At 40.9% G+C, this 18,972-nt stretch overlaps 1 protein-coding gene across 1 annotated transcript in view; it reads right to left on the bottom strand.

Annotated features, from left to right (window-relative positions):
- Positions 1-18,972, bottom strand: part of chrm4a (cholinergic receptor, muscarinic 4a) — a 62,158-nt gene that overhangs the window by 32,077 nt on the left and 11,109 nt on the right. The window contains exons 2-4 of the mRNA XM_047355659.1: positions 15,595-16,193; positions 12,274-12,428; positions 10,162-10,363 (exon numbers count right to left, since the gene is read on the bottom strand). Of these exons, the coding sequence (XP_047211615.1) occupies positions 10,162-10,363; positions 12,274-12,428; positions 15,595-16,193 (956 nt within the window). The remainder of the gene's footprint in view (positions 1-10,161; positions 10,364-12,273; positions 12,429-15,594; positions 16,194-18,972) is intronic.

Below are 18,972 nucleotides of genomic sequence, written 5' to 3'. Positions count from 1 at the left end.
TGCACAAAAAGTAACAATGAGGTTTTCGGTGTTGTTGTGGAGACCCGTCCCTCAGTTTTACTGGGGTTTGGTTTCTCAATCTTCAACCTCTTACCTTCTCTCTTTCTTTGTCCTAACAGTTATTCTCATTTTGCATCCATTTTCCATTACCTATATCCTATTCTCTGTTTAAGGTCAGTTAGGATTACCAGAACTTCCTAAATGCCAAAATATTGACACAAAGACTAGTTTAGAGTTTTAAAAGTGTACATTCACTACATTTATGATATTTGTAAGACATTTGGGAAAACCTAAATGATGATGTCAAGGCAGAACCTCAAACACACCATTTCCTTAAATGAAATCATGGGAAACTCAAAGGAAATCAGCCAAGCTATCAGGAAGAGAATTGCGGACCTCCACAAGTCAGGTTTATATTTCGGTCCAATTCCCACCTCCATCCACTCAAACAATTATACACTGCTCAAAAAAATAAAACGAACACTTAAACAACACAATATAACTCCAAGTAAATCAAACTTGTGTGAAATCAAACTGTCCACTTAGGAAGCAACACTGATTGACAATTAATTTCACATCATGTTGTCCAAATGGAAAAGACAACAGGGGGAAATCTTTGGCGATTAGCAAGACACTCAATAAAGGAGTGGTTCTGCAGGTGGGGACCACAGACCACTTCTCAGTACCGATGAATTCTGGCTGATGTTTTGGTCACTTTTGAATGTTGGTGGTGCTTTCACACTCGTGGTAGCATGAGACGGACTCTACAACCCACACAAGTGGCTGAGGTAGTGCAGCTCATCCAGGAAGAAGGTTTGCTGTGTCTGTCAGCGTAGTGTCCAGAGCCTGGAGGTTCTACCAGGAGACAGGCCAGTACACCAGGAGACGTGGAGGAGGCCGTAGGAGGTCAACAACCCAGCAGCAGGACCGCTACCTCCACCTTTGTGCAAGGAGGAACAGGAGGAGCACTACCAGAGCCCTGCAAAATGACCTCCAGCAGGCCACAAATGTACATGTGTCTGCACAAACGGTTAGAAACCGACTCCATGAGGATGGTATGAGGGCCCGACGTCCACAAATGGGGGTTGTGGTCACAGCCCAACACCGTGCAGGACGCTTGGTATTTGCCAGAGAACACCAGGATTGGTAAATTCGCCACTGGTGCCCTGTGTTCTTCACAGATGAAAACAGGTTCACATTGAGCACATGTGACAGACGTGACAGAGTCTGGAGACACCATGGAGAGAGATCTGCTGCCTGCAACATCCTTCAGCATGACCGGTTTGGCAGTGGGTCAGTAATGGTGTGGGGTGGCATTTCTTGGCCCTCCATGTGCTCGCCAGAGGTAGCCTGACTGCCATTAGGTACCGAGATGAGATCCTCAGACCCCTTGTGAGACCATATACTGGTGCGGTTGGCCCTGGGTTCCTCCTAATGCAGGACAATGCTAGACCTCATGTGGCTGGAGTGTGTCAGCAGTTCCTGCAAGATGAAAACATTGAAGCTATGGACTGGCCCGCCCGTTCTTCAGACCTGAATCCAATTAAGCACATCTGGGACATAATGTCTCGCTCCATCCACCAACGTCACGTTGCACCACACACTGTCCAGGAGTTGGCGGATGCTTTAGTCCAGGTCTGGGAGGAGATCCCTCAGGAGACCATCTGCCGTCTCATCAAGAGCATGTCCAGGCGTTGTAGGGAGGTCATACAGGTACGTGGAGGTCACACACAATACTGAGCGTCATTCTGACTTGTTTTAAGGACATTACATCAAAGTTGGAATTTCCAACTGTTCTACTGATTATGAAAGAGACTGGTTTGGTGCAAAATGTGTTAATTGACTCCATAATAAAAGCAAAAGACCTAAAAGAGGCTGGCAGAAGCTTGTAAGAGAATGTTATTATCCACAGGTAAATGAGTCCTGTACCAACATGGGTTGAAAGGCCGCTCAGAGAGAAGGAAGCCATTACTGCCAAAAAGATTACAGGATGCGAATACATTCAGGACAAAGATCATAAATGCCCTTAAATTGAAGTGTTGATCCATAAAGGCAATTGTTACATTTGGAGTAAAAAGATGGAAGCTTGCAAGCCTGAGCACATTATAGAATACAGGAGTGGAAGTACATGCTGTGCGTGCTGCAGGACTCACTGGTAAACCTCGCAAAACAGATCGCTTCTGAGAAAAGAACATCATAAAGATATATTAAATTAACATCTCAGGATATCATCCAGAAAATTAAAGCTTGGCCACAGATGCACATTGACCCTATGTCAGTATATGTAAACTTTACAGCTGTAATGATTTTACTACCCCAGCAGAAATCTCACAAATACTTTAGCTACAACACTAGCAAACAGCAACCACAAAGAAACTGCCAGGATGTTAGCCACCACAAGTCAACTTAATGATAAGAATTAAGTCTATTCAGTCAATACCCAGATTATACTGACTGCATACATCCTGAGATGCTTCTCCTTTAGTAATTCTGTTAGTCAATGGATGCAGCCTTTAGCAAAGAGATTGTGTCATCTGATGTGTGCCAAACACTGAATGTTTCGACCCCGACTAATAACCCTCTTGTGCTCACCACTAGGTGGGATATTGGGATGAGGCTTATATCTAACAGATGAGAAAGAACAAACCTGTTGCTGTTAAAAGAAATAATTCCTTTTAACAGCAACAGCAACTGGGTTGTTCTCACCTAACTGGTGTTCCTGCTTTATGCTGATTTCCAAACATAATAGCTCTCCAGTTGGTGGGTGAGCAGTGATGGTCAGCCACTCATCTCCTCCTTCTTAACTCATATCTAGCAGGAGGCTCTTTCTACTGCCTCTCCCATTTTTCGGGCTGCCTTCTTTCCCTTGCTTCCTGTCAGCCCTACTATATCCAAGCTTGCCAGCCTTTGTCTCTGCAGTCTTGCATCAGGTCTTTGTAACGCACAGTGTTCCTCTGAAATGCAACCTCACATCCCTGTTCCCAAGGGTTTATGAGCTGAACTGTGATGATCTTCCTTGGTTCAATGGAGAATAATAATGCATCAGGCCTTTAGGTTTTGTGGACGTTGTCTGGGAACTGAAACATCCTCTTCTGGTCAACCCTCAGTTGCCATTTCTGAACTAACTGTAGGAGACTTGCTCTAATTTTGTTGGATGCCACTGGCTTTTTCCTCTCCTTCACAAATGCAGTTTTATGTTATTTTACCTTGGTTGATGTTTCCTGCTACATCTCAAGGATTGCAGCGAGCACAGCCATAACCTTGTCATGATGCTACCTGTATATTCTGTCAGCTGGAGCTTTCCTTTGGCCAGAAAAGCTTGCACACTAGGTTGTCTGTTACACCCAACCTGTGAAGATTTATAGGGGTTGGAAGTGTGTTATAAACTGCTTTCAGCAGGAAGGAGATCTGGATTGGTTCTAGTCTCTCGAGGTCAGTTCTATCCACTTCCTCATTGGTAGAACCCACCTTGTCCATGCACCCTGGGCTCCTAGATCTGCTGCTCTTGAGTTCCTCCGCTCCTCTTCCAGGTGTTATTTCTGTCTGGATCATGGTTATCTTTCCTGTTGCCTTGGCATCTTTCTATAATTAGAAGTATATCATTACCAGATGTTATCTTTGCACAGAGCACTCCAATCTCTCTAAGCTTGAGGTTCCTCTCTGCTTGTAAGTTATGTTGAGGCTGTCAAGTTACACCTGGATCTTGTCTTTATTAAAGTTTTTATGACCTTGTCGTCTCTTGACCACTGCAACCCTGCACTTTGCCAGTTAAAATTTTTCTAGATCTCTATAGATGACGCGGTAGTTATACATGACCAGATCTAATGTAGAGCCACTTTTGGAAATACGTATTGATCATTAGCTCCACTCTCTCCACGGTTGTCAGTGGAACCTTATTCACTGTCATCAACCACAACAGTCTTGGGAGCTATGCTAGCAGCATGTTCAAAAAAGGGGCTAGGTCACTAATATCAAGACAAGAAAGCTCCTCAAAATGCATTGAGCGTTTCATCCAAATTCCAGCACCATGAGACTGTGTGCCATGTAGTGTCACCACCCATCCAGAATCCCAGAAGAAGCAGCAAAGATCCCAGAGCACATAAGGAAATTGGGCCCAATGATAACCTGCTAAAGGAATAAATTGGCCCAAATAATATTTGTGCCAAGTACAGGCTGAAGGCCCCACAATCAAAGACTGGTTGAGAGAGGGTTAAGACCCTATGGGACTTCCAGATCCATGGAGATAACCAGATAAACATGGCTAACCAACCAGTCACTGACGTGGTGGTGGACAAAGTAAAAAGAGGGAAGTAGTGATTTCCAGTGAAAGCAACATCAGAAGGAAAGAACATAGGAAGCTTCAGAATCACCAAGGTTTTAGAGAGGAAATGACTTGGGCTATATGGTCGAGGCCTTAAGATTGAAGTTTGAAGTGGAACGGCAAAATGGACAATATTCAGTGAGCTCCACCATTACTGAAGGGCACTGTTGAAATAGCTCTAAGGCTATATTGAATGATTGATTGATTATGTGTGATTTAAGGCCATATTCACTCAAAGCATTTGATGGTTCTTGTCAGTTGAAATGCCAGATTTATCTCAGTACATTGAATTGTTAGACTACAAGTAAGGTTAAAGGGCAAACGAGCTACATTTTTCATTGTTATGGTGAGCAGTGAGGTGGTTCACTAAACACAGCTGCTTCAACTCTTTACATCTCTGCTTAAGGATCAAAGTTAGAGGTCTCCAACTCTAGCCTTCGAGAGCTACAGTCATGCAACTTTCAGATGCATCGCTGCTGTTGGGACCACAGCCATGGGTACAAAATGAAAGGCCAGCACAAACTTTTCTGGAACTTTCAAAATAAATCTCTTTAACCTACTTCCAGCAAAGCCAGAAACAGGGTATAACAGCGGACTTCTCGTGACGTCACTGTCCGAATAAAAACCCCGCTTTTGCAACAAACTGACCTCTTCCACGCAGGTCCCCAGAGGAACCGGACGTAGGGACACAGCTCTCTTTGCAGGCAAACAGACATAACTCTTCAAACTGGATCCAAGAGTGTCATGATCACGCGATCATATGCACTAAGTCAAGTAGGAATGAATTGCTGTTTGTGTATCCGGTATTCATTTATGAACGAGGTTTTCAATCTAGTAAAATAATATTCAGTCAGTCATTTTCTACCGCTTATTCCATAGTGGGTCACAGGGGAGCTGGTGCCTATCTCCAGCAGTCTATGGGTGAGAGGCCCATAGACCCTGGACAGGTCGCCAGTCCATCGCAGGGCAACACACAAACAACCGCGCACACACTCATTCATACACCTAAGGGCAATTTGGAGTTACAAATTAACCTAACACGCATGTCTTTGGACTGTGGGAGGAAGCCGGAGTACCCGGTGAGAACCCACGCATGCACGGGGAGAAAATGCAAACTCCATGCAGAAAAACCCCAGGCTGTGAATCGAACCCGGGACCTTCTTGCTGCAAGGCAACAGTGCTACCAACTGTGCCACCGTGCAGCCCCAAAACAAAAAATATTTCCCTAAATATTATTTTACTAAACTTGATAACTAAGTTTTCTGCTACCTGTATGGCCCCCTCTCTTTTCCAATGGTTATAATCAATTTGACAAAGAGAGGTACCCCAATCGTTGTGGTTTTTAGTGTAACAACAGCCATCAGTGGGCTCTAGATGGACAAACTGTCTACTTTTAAGGCTAGGCTTAAAACTTTCCTTTTTGATAAAGCTTATATTTAGAGTGGCTTAGGTTATCCTGAGCTATCTCTGTAGTTATGCTGCTATAGGCTTAGGCTGCTGGAGGACATAATGACCACTTTCACCCTCTTCATTACATTCTCACACTACTCTCCAATTCTGCATTATTTGCTTTTATTTCAGCTTTTAACTTCATGTTCTCTCTTTTCTCTTCCTAGAAGCTACACCTGGCCTGACTCTGTGTCTACCTGTGAGACCTTTCTGGAGAGGGGAATCGTCCGAGCTTCTGCTGGCATCAACTTAATGCTCACCCTCTACCAATAATCCACATGGCCCTGTCTTTCAGTGTTTAACTCTTTCTCTCTCCTAGACATGGTGATTGACTGAGCTTTTACTGTGACTAACTCTATGTGCTCTCTTTCAGGCTCTAACCTTGAAAACTGGCTCAGAGTTTATCTGTTCTTTCTTTCTAGATGAAACGACTAAAGGAGCTACATCCATTAACATTTACTTTTCCTTCCCATAGAAAGTACCCCTGGATCAGTGCTTCTTTGTTCTCTTTGTGTCTCTGCTCTGTTCTCTCAAACCTCCAGTCGGTCGTGGCAGATGGCCGCTCACACTGATTCTGGTTCTGGTTTTGCTGGAGGTTTTTTCCTGTTAAAAGGGAGTTTTTCCTCTCCACTGTCGCTACATGCATGCTCAGTATGAGGGATTGCTGCAAAGTCAACGCCAGTGACTGTCCACTGTCTCTACATGTTCATCCAGGAGGAGTGAATGCTGCAAGTCACTGACTGGATGCAATCTGCTGGGTTTCCTTAGATAGAAAAACTTTTTATCCAATTTGAATAAATAACTCAATCTGACTGAACTGTTCAGTGGTTAGGATTAATTGGAATGTATGAACCTGACTGTTGTGAAGAACCTTGAGACAACATGTGTTGTGAATTGGTGCTATAGAAATAAACTGAATTGAATTGAATTTACGTAACACAATTAAGCCCATTTCTCAAAGATTCAGTTCTTATTCAAAATAATATTTTTTTAAATATTATTTTAATAAATAAAGGCAGCTAATTAGACACCGTTGAGAATTAGTCATCCAGAAGATTGGTTTTATTCAGCAAATCATTCTTTAAAATATTATTTTATTAAAATAATATTTTGTCTGATCTTGCACTGTGAATGGTTGTCTAAAGGTATGCCAAATATTGCCTAAGTTGGTTCCAAGACTAACTTCACTTCACTTCCAGATTCTTCAAGATAATCCTTGGTTCTCAAACATAAATAACATTTCATGGTAATGTTGCATCACTCTTTTGGTCATGATTTCAACTATCTTTAATCAACTTGTTTATATTGTACATAGTCCATTAGTCTTCATTATTCTTTAATTCTGCTTGGTAGTTTAGTTGGATTGTTTTAGCAAAGTAAAGAGTTTGTTGATTGAAATATGTTTGACTTTGAGTTGACTTATTTTTGTTAATAAATTCTTGTATTTTAAGAAATTGTGTGAATTCATTCCATATGTGTGCAGAGTTTATGCTGTTCAATAATGTCAGAGCTTGGGCTGATATTCACAGGACAACCCCTAGCAGCCCGAAATATTATTTAATAAAATATTAAAGTATTAATATGAAATATGAAATACCATATTCATAATCATAATTTCTCTTTAAAAACACAAACACAGAACATATAAACTGAGCACATAGTGCTGAACAGATAATCTGCTAGTACTAAGATAGTTGAGCTTTTAACACAAACAAAACCAAATGTCATAAAACGAAAGATGTTTAGATTATTTCATTCTGAGCTAAACTCTCCGCCTAACCACTACCTCTCACGTGAACCGTGCTGAGGAAAAGTTGTCCGGGGCAACGAAGTTGAAGAAAGCTTCCACAGTGAACAAAGGGTTAACTTGCAGCTAACCTCCGTAGCTGTGGGAGGGAGGCGGCTCGATCTGCCGGCCCGGGCAGAATTATACGCAGAGCAGCGTTGTAGAGACCGGGTCTCTGCTGGGAACTCTCTGGAACACAGTTTGCTTCTATAGACCTCAGAAAGAAGTCACACTTGTACCTTAAGTACCTCGTTCATGAATGAATACCTGATACACAAAAGCAATTCATACCTACTTAATGCATATAATCGCGTGATCGTATTACAAGACCCTCTTGGATCCAGTTTGAAGAGTTTATCTCTGTTTGCCAGCAAAGACACAATAGCGCTCTGTCTCTCCTTCCAGTTCCGCTGGGGACCTGCGTGGAAGAGGTCTGTTGCGAAACAGGGTTTTTTGTTCAAACAGTGACATCACGGGAAATCTGCTGTTACTCCTGTTGCTGGCTGTGCTGGAAGTAGGTTAATGTGATTTATTTTGAAAGTTCCAGAATCTTTCTTACTGGCCTTTAATGTTGTAACCCATGGCTGGGGTCCCTACAAATACATTGGTTTGGAAAGGAATTTCACTAAACTGAAACTGAACTTAATGTTTTGAAACTAAATTTGTTTGCTTTGAAAATTACTTTCACTTTTAGTTCTGTAATTCAATTTCAGTTCCAAAATTAAATTTTTTGTCTCACACATCAGGGTCCTTGAAGCCACAGATTAATCAAACACAGATTTACTGTTTCACGGATGTCATTCACTATTGCTGCGTCCAAATTCAAGGGCTGCATCCTTTGAACGTCGCAACAAAGGCCATCCAACTTTGAAGGCTCCACCAAATGCTGCCGACAAATGCGTCCTTCTTTTCCCCAGATTTGAAGGATGGGTCCGGAGTATCCTCCGTGGCCCACCCTATCCCATGATTCATTGTGGGTCAAAGTAGATTGTTCAAACGGAAGTAGCAAAGACCGGAGGAGAGAGAGAAGCTGTGAATAAAATTGGATATATTGCGCATTCTGTTAAACAAAATGAACGTTTACAATGTTTTTAGACCAGAATGTAGTTGTGTAAACCTGAAATATCTGATCGGTTTATCAAGATATCTCTTAATTGCACAAGTGCGCTGACGTGTTTGGAAATGTCCGCTGCCCCAGTAGCCGGCTTACTCCCGGCACATTGTTTTCAAACTCCCGCTGGGTTTCCTCAATGAGTGGAAGTTAAACAGGTATAATTCAGTAAGATGATATGTAATATTAATCTTTGGTTTATTTATTATAATTATAATTATTATTATTATTACTATGCTCTACAAATAAACTGATTTAAACTAAAGTTAATTTTTTAGTCTTTAAGTTGTTAAAAGTTTTACAAATAAATTAAACAAATGGTATTTGTCAATCAATGCATTTTACCTACAGTGTTAGATTTTTATATCTATCAACACAAAAATAATTTTGAACATTTTAAATGAATAATGAACATAAATGAATAATGATCATAAAACAAGAACATTTGAAACAAAATAGGATTATAAGCCATCAGTAATATGTAAAAGGGTAAATAAAAACCATGTAGTCATTTACAATGGAGACAGTGGTATTCACCTTCAGGCTCCATTTGTTCGGGTTCACAGCTCTGTGCTTCACGCTAACACGGTTGCTAGGCAACAGAAGTTACGCTGAAGTAAGGGCAGGGGAAACACAGACTGACTTAACACCGGCAGCACACTATGCTAATCTGGCATGTTTAGCTAATAGCTGCAGGTAGCATAAGTGTTACTGTTTGACAATCATTTGTTGATATGATGTTTCTTATAGATGTTTATTTGACTTGGTGATTGACATCCGCCAAGCTCATGTATGCTGCACTGCTCCAGCTCAAAATGCCGTAAAGGAAGTTTTACCTGATGTGGAACGTAAATAGATGAATATGTGACTCGATTAATTTTTGATTAATCTGTGGCTTCAAGGACCCAGATGTGTGACACAAAAAACTGAAATTTGGAAATAAAATTGAATTTCAGACCTGAAAATGAGAGTAGTCAAACTACATCATAGCGATGCGTTTAATTTCAAATTACGCAAATACGGATTCAGTCTGAGCAATTCAAATTCAGTTTCTGATGACACAAGTTTCTCCCCATAGTATGGGGCTGTGCTAGGGCCCATGGCATGTGTAAGCCCAGACCTCAGTCCAGACCTCAGTCTCCTTCTGAAAATGTGTGGTGGATTATGAAGCGCAAAATATGAATGTTGTTAAAAGGAATGGTGATGTAAGACAATGGTAAACATGCCCCTGTTCCAGCTGTTTTGGAAATGTGTTGCATGCACCACATTCATATATTCCAAAGAAAACAATAAAGTTTATCAATTTGAACATTAAATATCTTATCTTTGTAGTTCCATGTAGGTTGAACAGGATTTGCAAATCATTGTATTCTGTTCTTATTTACATTTTACACAATGTCCCAATTTCATTGGAATTGGAGGTGTATCAGAAAGTGTGCCAGTGTCCCTGACTGATGGACAGTAGAGATGGGCAGAGAGGCTGCAGGTGAGTACCTGTGCGAGTCTAGGACTTGGATGCCCCAGGGCTTCTGGTTGAGAAGGTTTTTGTTCCTCAACTCTTCCATTCTTTACCCCATCCAGTGCAGTGGTGGTTGAGTCCACACTGGCCTTCGGAGTGGAGCGAGGACTTGCTTGAGGGCTGGTGTCATTGTTATTGTTCTGCTTTATCAGGTGACTCTTTATTAGGTTCGGAGTTCTGGAAGAAAGAACAGTACTAATTCATTTAGGTAATATGTTAAAGACTTTGGGCAAGTTAGATATTTACTTGGACACAACCAAAACTGTGTTCTATTAATCTCCAAATAACTCTATTATCATGAAAAAGTACATCTAGAAAGTACCTGGATGATTAAATCACTGTATAACACACTCCAAAATACTACAGAGGTTTGCCTATTTTAGTAAATAGTTTCTATTTGCTAAATGTCAGAATAATGAGAAGGTTTTTTTGTTAATAATAAACATCCTTGTTTGTCATTGCAAATTGTACATTGCAATTAAATGTATCCTCTGCTTTTAACCTGTCCCTTAAGGAGCAGATGGCTGCTGTGCAGAGCCCAGGGAGACATCTGAGGCTAAGGGTCTTGCTCAGGAACCCAGAGTGGCATTTCTAACAATGGTCTGCATGTATCCTTAGCATGGGAATGTCCAGCCATCATGCTGTTTAGGGAGGAGACAGGTTCTGTGTCCTAGATATTAACAGGTAAAGTCAAAGATCTTGTGAAGATGCTGCTAAAGTTGATAAAGAGTCATTATCCACAGTGAGACCAGTCCTGTACTAACATGGGCTGAAAGACCACTCAGGGAGGAAGAAGCCATTACCCCAAAAGTATTATTAAAAGGCTGATAACAGTTTAAAAATATTTTCATGTACAAAGATTTAAAATTTTCAAGACATGTCCTGTGATCTGAAACAAAATTTGAAATGTTGGACAATAATGACCATCGTTAGATTTGTAGAAAAGCCTAAGAACACCATAGAGTATGGGGGTGGCAGCATCATATTGTGTGGGAGTCTTGCTGCAGTGGGGGGTGGGGGGACTTCACAAAATAGATGGCAGTGCGAGGAAAGAACAAATGAATATGTAAGAATGTGTTTCCATACAATGTTCTTTCCACAATATTACAGCAACATCTGTCAGCCAGGAAGTTAAACTTGGACACAAATGTGTCTTTCAAAAGGACAATGTCTCTCAGAATACCACCAAATTAGTTTAGAAAGTTGTTTAAGGACAACAAAGTCAGTGTTTTGGAGTGATCATCACAAAGTCCTGATCTCATTTGTGGGCAGAGCTGCAAAAGGTTATATTGACCCAGTAACCTCAGTTCTGTCTTGTGGAAGAAAAACCCAAAATACTTGACCCAACTTTGACTAAAGTTTAAAGGGCAATTCTACCAATTCTGGGCCTCCACCTGGTGGGACATGCTTTGAATACCTTCCGAGGGAGGCGTCCAGGAGGCATCTGATACAGATGCTCGAGCCACTGCAACTGACTCCTCTCGATGTGGAGGAGCAGCGGCTCTACTCCGATCTTCTCCCGGATGGCCGAGCTCCTCACCCTATCTCTAAGAGGGAGGCTGGGCACACTCCCTGCAGAGGAAGATTATTTCAGCTGCTTGTATCCAGGATCTCATTCTTTTGGTCATGACCCAAACTTCATGCCTATTGGTGAGGGTAGGACTGTAGAACGATGGGTAAATTGAGAGCTTCGCTTTTCCGCTCAGCTCACAACGGACCGGCACACAGCGTCCTCATTACTGTGGCAGCCGCACCGATCTCTCTGTTTGTCTCCCGCTCCCTTCTCTCCTCACTCGTGAACAAGACCCCGAGATACTTGAACTCCTCCACTTGAGGCAGGAACTCCCCTCCAACCTGAAAAGCTCTTATCACCCTTGAATTTAGCAAAAGAAATAATTTGGGTAATCCTACCTAATCCTAGGAATGGTTAAGCAAATGAAGGAAAAAGCAAATGTGTCTTGTAATGCAGGGCACATAAACGTCTGGTTTAAAATGTTTACTTTGTCTGGCTAGCTTGAATAAAAAAAGTATTTTACCCAGAAGGTATTTCAAAGATGTTTGATGTTTTATTCACTGATGAATCTTACTTTATTCCCTTCTTCTCTTTCTTCTCAGGTTTGTGTTTGGAGACTCTGCTCCTGGAAGCCAAGGAGATGTTGATGTATAAGACTGTCATAATGACAACGGGCAGATAGAAGGCAGCTATAGCCGTCCCAAAGGTCACTGCAGGGTTAGAAAGGAACTAGAGAAAGAAACAGAGAAAGAAGAAATGTTTATTTACATACTCAGAGGGAATTAAAGTTTTAGCAAATGCTCGGTTTTTATTGCATTTATATAGAGTTGTTTTACCAACTTTGGGCACTTGATGCATGTCCAGCAGGGGGGACATAAAACATTTCTTCCACCAACATTTATTTAAAAATCACCTGCAACATTATTTACATCATTTCTTTTAAACGTTAACTAGTGTTATATGTTAATGTTAGAGTACACTGACACTAAGATTGGAAACAGACATATTTGTGTGCTGACATTGGGAACAAAACATTGAAAAGTTTGGATTTAACTTTGCTCGTTTTTGCAAACCACTTTATTCCAGATGTGCCAATTGTAGAAATTTCCATTCCAAAAGGCACATCAATGAAGTCAGCTTCTTTGTCACATCCAAGCTCCCTCTTAATTTATGATGTGGAAATTCCATACTGTTCCAGATTTTCCTGAGTTCTAACTCCTTCATGATCACTTTAGAATATAAAGGCAAACTTTCACCATCAAGTTGTGGCAAACATCAGGAGGGCTTTACATATGGAACCTGCAAAAATACCCACAAAACAAAGAAGGAAGGAAAGAACAAGAAGAAGGAATGAAGGGCACAAGGAAATAAGGAATAATGAAAACAAGAAAGGACAGGACATGAAGGAAAGAATGAAGGAAGGAAGGAAGGGATGAGTGACACAGGGGCAGAAGACAGTAAAGGATTAACAGACAAAAAAACTTTTTATCCAATTTGAATAAATAACTGAATCTGACTGCACTGTTCAAAGGTTAGGATTAATTGGAATGTATGAACCTGACTTTTGTGAAGTGCTTTGAGACATGTTGTGAATTGGCGCTATATAAATAAAACTGAATTGAATTAAAGGAAGGAAAGATGGGGAGAGGATGAAAGAATGAACACAAGGAAGAAAGTAAGACTCTATGAAGGACATGAGGAAGGAATGACATAATGAAGAAAGGAAGGAAAGAAGGACACAAGAGAGAAAGAAATGGATGAAAGAAGTTCATGATGGCTCAGGTGATCAGGGGAGAAGAGAAGAAATATAGAAGGACACAAGGAAACATTTACAGAATGAAGGAAGAATAAGTCATTTAGACAATGAAATGTACGATAAGGTCCGTGAATTTAATAATTTTCCCATACTTTGTTTTCCTCTTCCATACTTTTTCAGACCTGGAAAGTACTTAAATTCCATACTTTTCCAGAGTGTGGTGTAAGTACTCTAGACATCTTAGTTGAAGTTTTGCATATTTGTTACATTCTTTATTTTATTTTAATTTAATTTAAATTTCTGTTTATGGTCTACCTGACTCTGTGGAGCAGTTTGAGCTTCACTAGGAAGTAACATCTTTAAAGAATTTCTCTATGGCTGCTTATAAAAACTGTTTGTTGTATGACACTTTAAATTCTTATAATAAAAATAAATAAATAAAACGTATTTCTTGAAATTAGAGACCAGCATTCTTTAATTCTTAGTTGGTTCCACTAGGCAGTTGTAGGCAGTCAGTATCTCACCTGCAGTAGATAACTTGCTAAGTCCAATTATGTATAAATCTAATTAGCTGGTTCAGAGGCTAAAGGGGGGTCTTTATGGGGTCTGAAAGTGGGAGAACAGATTTCTACCATCTTAAAACAACTGCACCTCAGCGGACCCGTCTGTGAAACTCCTGAGGTTGCAGATGATACCAATGACATTGGTCTGATCCAGGACAGTGACAAGTCTGCATACAGACAAGAAGTAGATCTGCTGGTCCATTGTTGCAATCAGAGCCATCTGGAGCTTAACCCACTTGAGACTGTAGGGACGACAGAGACTGTAGGAAGAATGCCCTCACTCCCTACTCCTTCCCCTCACCGTCCTCAACAACACAGTATCTACTGTGGATTGCTTCTGGTACCTAGGAACCACCCTTTCTCAGGACCTGAGCTGGTCCTCACACGTGGACACAATTTGGAATAATAATAAAACCTCAACTAGTAAAATCTCCCATAGGAGTTGCTGGCCATCTTCTACTCTACTTATTCAGTTTGTCCTGTGTTTCTTCACCCCCGGCTGTTTCTCCAATGAACACCTTACAGCCTGAGTTTTCAGCTATTCTGCTGTGAAACAAAAAAAGCATATTTGCACGATTACAATCTGCTGTTCTCTTTTTCTTGATTTAAAGATTACAAAAATGGCTGTACATGCATATATATGTACATGCATTTTATTTCCTCTATAGTTTATATACTTATACCTAATTTCTGTATATTGTGAGCTCGTGAAACCAAAGTCACATTCCTTATTTGTGCACACAGTCTTGGCCAATAAAGCTGTTTCTTCTGTTTTGTTGGTGTCAAGCTATCATCTGCATAAACTGGAGCAGCTTTCAACTGAGTGAGAAGTGGCAGGTATGAGAATCAGGTATTTAAGTGTAAGCCAGAAACAAGTGGTTTTGGGGTCAATCTCTGCTTTGAGCAAACAAGTTCTACTGGTTTGTTCTCAAATGATGGTAGGCTGGAGGAAAAGATGGATACAAACACAGGAGTATGATTTGTAGTAATGCCAGCAATGTTCCAGTCTGTCATGGAGAAGAAAGAACTTAACCAAAACCTGAAGCTTTTGATTTATTAGTTCTTCTACAATCCAACTTTCATCTATGGTCATGACATATGGATTGTGACCAGGAGAATGAGATCCTGAATTCAAGGAGCAGAAATGAAAATTCTCTGAATCTCCTCCACATAAAAGGGAGTCAGCTAAAGTAGTTCAGGCATTTAATTCGGATGTGTCCTGGACACCTCCCTTTGGAGGTGTTCACGACATGCCCCACGGGGAGGAGTTCCCAATACAGAACCAGATTAACTAGGGAGAAAAATGTCAGGGTTTCCTCTCCATTGGCCCGATTTCAGAAAGTGGGACGCAAGACTTTTGTTTTGGCTCCTCTTAGACAAGATACTTATCCTCTGGGAGAAACTAATTTGAATTCATACAAATCAAGACACAAAGGAGTTCTCTAATGCACGTAGTTGGTAGATATCAAGGTCTCATAATGTTTTAACAATATTATACTTTGAAAATGCTGAACTATCATCTCTGTTTCATGTGAGACAGCTAACCGGCCCCTTAAATTGGTCTCCTATAATGTACCTGAATATAGCATTCTCCAGGTGGCACTGTTCGCTCCCCAACAATGAACTGCCAGAACAAGATGGCTGGAGCCCACAAGATAAATGACAGGATCCATGCTGCAGCGATCATTAATCCCGCCATCTTGGTTGTCCTTCTGGTCGGATACGTTAGGGGTTTGGTCACGCAGAAGTAGCGATCAAAGCTTATGATCAATAAATTCATCACAGAAGCGTTTGAGACAACGTAATCTAAAGCTAGCCACAAATCACAAACAACAGGCCCAAGAGGCCAATAACCAACAATAATGTAGACAGTATATAAATTCATGCTGAAAACTCCAATGATCAAGTCAGCACAGGCCAATGAAAATAAAAAGTAGTTATTGACAGTCTGTAAGTGGCGGTTTACTTTGATGGACAGCATGACTAATATGTTTCCGGTTACAGTCACGAAGCTCAGAGATCCTGTCACCAAAGCAATAAAAAACATCTCCAGGGTTTTATATGGACTTCCAGTCCACACATCGTTGTCAGCATGAGAGCAGGACGTTGAACTGTTGCTGGACTCATTACAGGAGATGTTGGAGAACAGGTCAGCTGAGTGGTCACCCAATGTCCCTGAGGGAAGAAGCAAACAAGAAAGTACATTAGGAGGAGAGGTACCATGGTGTGATGCACTGGAAACTTTCAAATACAAAATTACCGTTTGATAGTAGACAATGCCCCTGCTTGTATTTTTGTAAGCTTTAGTAAAATGGATGGAAAATTAGCTCGGAAAACCCAAAACACATAAATCCCATTACCTAAACTCACCCAGTTTGCATTCATGGATTACCTGAAACAAATTCTGGCTGTTAGCACAAATCAATATCTCTGTACAGCGCCACATAATTCTGTCTCACAGTTTTTGGACATGTAACACTCTTATAATTCAATAAGTGAAAATAGAATAAAATGCATAAATGGGCTAAATAAAGGTTAAAAACATTAACAATTTATAAATGGCATTTCATACGTAAAGATGAGTTGTTAAAAACAGACATATAACTATTTTTTTAAATTATGTCTAAAATAGGCCAAATACCTACTTCATGTGTTTTTCAATGGTTGAAATACTGTGGATCAATAAAAGGACAATAGCCACCAATAGGCAAAGCTATAGAATAAACCCTGTGGCCAAGTGATGCAATAGCTTTACAGGTCTGGCTCTTTGCTTTTATTTTTCAGGGTTAATATTCCTACCTCTCTCCAGGCCAGGGAGGGGCAACATTCTGGGGGCTCCTACAAGATGATTTCTGCATCCTGAAGCACAGCTAATCATCCAACACTAAACCATACATCAGTCCCTCCACAGAAAACTGTGATCCAAGATGTCAGCACTACAAGAGTTGCAGCGAGGCATCCAGAAACAACTGCACCAAATGATGAGCTCTGCAAATGCTGGCGTGCTCCACAAATTGGCAGCCTCTATCACAGACAAGGATAAGATAAGTTTTACCAGCACTGTGCAACTGTGGGGGAACTCAATGACTGCATTGTGCACTTTGTGAAAAGCGACCAGTTGGCAAGTCTAGAGGACCAAAGCACATCAAGTCTGCTACTCTTTGACAACCATTAATGTATCAGTTGATGGAGTTGAAGCAGTGTGTATTTTTGTCACAGCAGAATAGCTCAAGTTTCGAGTATGACAAAAATTTAGTCCAATGTGTATTTCTATACTCCCTGAACCAAGGCATAAGTAAAAAACATGTACATGTGAAAAGAGACTTAAAAGTACTCATGCATGATAGTACAGTGACTGATGATTTCATCTTAGAAGTGATCACAAAGTCAGTTCAAGAAGAAGCAGAGAGACAGATACGAATAGGTCAGACATCGCATAAAAACAAAGCAATGACTTTTCATGCCACACACCAAGAGGAAAGAAAACCAATAGCCCAGCCTATTGCTGACGTCCTCGCCAATGTTTTCCAGACCCAAGCTCAAATCCATGCACAGAAAAGGCTTTCACATCAGCAGCAAAAGCTCCATAGCCAATACACACTCAGGGAGTCAGTCATTTTCTACCGCTTCTTCCGTAGTGGGTCGCGGGCCAATACACTATTTCAATAAATACAAAACAACCACCTAAGACAACAAAGTCACACAAATCCCAAAAATTCACATCACAAGGACTTGATCACTGCAACCACTGCTTTAAATGTGACCATGAGGGTCACCAAGCCAGTCAGAGTAACAGCAGCTAATGGGACTAATGTGACTTTTAAAGGGTGGGTGGAAATTTTATTTGAAATTAAGAGTCCCATACATTGTCAAGTTGCTATTCAGGTACCAGTCCTTTATAGTCAGAGCTGTGTTAGTGGATTGTTGTTAGGATTCATTGTGATAGAGGTGATCACACTGGAAATTCTGGAAAAGCCAGGACGTGTCAGTTTGAGTGATGTTAGCTGAAACATTAAAGCTACAAAAGCCATCTGCAAAGACCATTGTTTCAGTCATAAGTGAATACCCAACTCAAAAGGAACACAGTAAATGACATTGTTAGAGTTGGTAAGAAAGGTCTTACTAGATACAGTGGCCAGGTATGTGAGATTAGATGTCATGTCAAGTCAAGACCACCCAGTGGCATCTACAGGTCCTTCTCAAAATATTAGCATATTGTGATAAAGTTCATTATTTTCCATAATGTCATGATGAAAATTTAACATTCATATATTTTAGATTCATCACACACTAACTGAAATATTTCAGGTCTTTTATTGTCTTAATACGGATGATTTTGGCATACAGCTCATGAAAACCCAAAATTCCTATCTCACAAAATTAGCATATTTCATCCGACCAATAAAAGAAAAGTGTTTTTAATACAAAAAACGTCAACCTTCAAATAATCATGTACAGTTATGCACTCAATACTTGGTCGGGAATCCTTTGGCAGAAATGACTGCTTCAATGCGGCGTGGCATGGAGGCAATCAGCCTGTGGCACTGCTGAGGTCTTATGGAGGCCCAGGATGCTTCGATAGCGGCCTTTAGCTCATCCAGAGTGTTGGGTCTTGAGTCTCTCAACGTTCTCTTCACAATATCCCACAGATTCTCTATGGGGTTCAGGTCAGGAGAGTTGGCAGGCCAATTGAGCACAGTGATACCACGGTCAGTAAACCATTTACCAGTGGTTTTGGCACTGTGAGCAGGTGCCAGGTCGTGCTGAAAAATGAAATCTTCATCTCCATAAAGCTTTTCAGCAGATGGAAGCATGAAGTGCTCCAAAATCTCCTGATAGCTAGCTGCATTGACCCTGCCCTTGATAAAACACAGTGGACCAACACCAGCAGCTGACACGGCACCCCAGACCATCACTGACTGTGGGTACTTGACACTGGACTTCTGGCATTTTG

This window comes from Girardinichthys multiradiatus, chromosome 24, assembly GCF_021462225.1.
Source record: "Girardinichthys multiradiatus isolate DD_20200921_A chromosome 24, DD_fGirMul_XY1, whole genome shotgun sequence".
Taxonomy (NCBI): Eukaryota; Metazoa; Chordata; class Actinopteri; order Cyprinodontiformes; family Goodeidae; genus Girardinichthys; species Girardinichthys multiradiatus.
The sequence above is the reverse complement of the archived record's forward strand: the minus strand, read 5'-3'. Positions and strand labels throughout refer to the sequence as shown.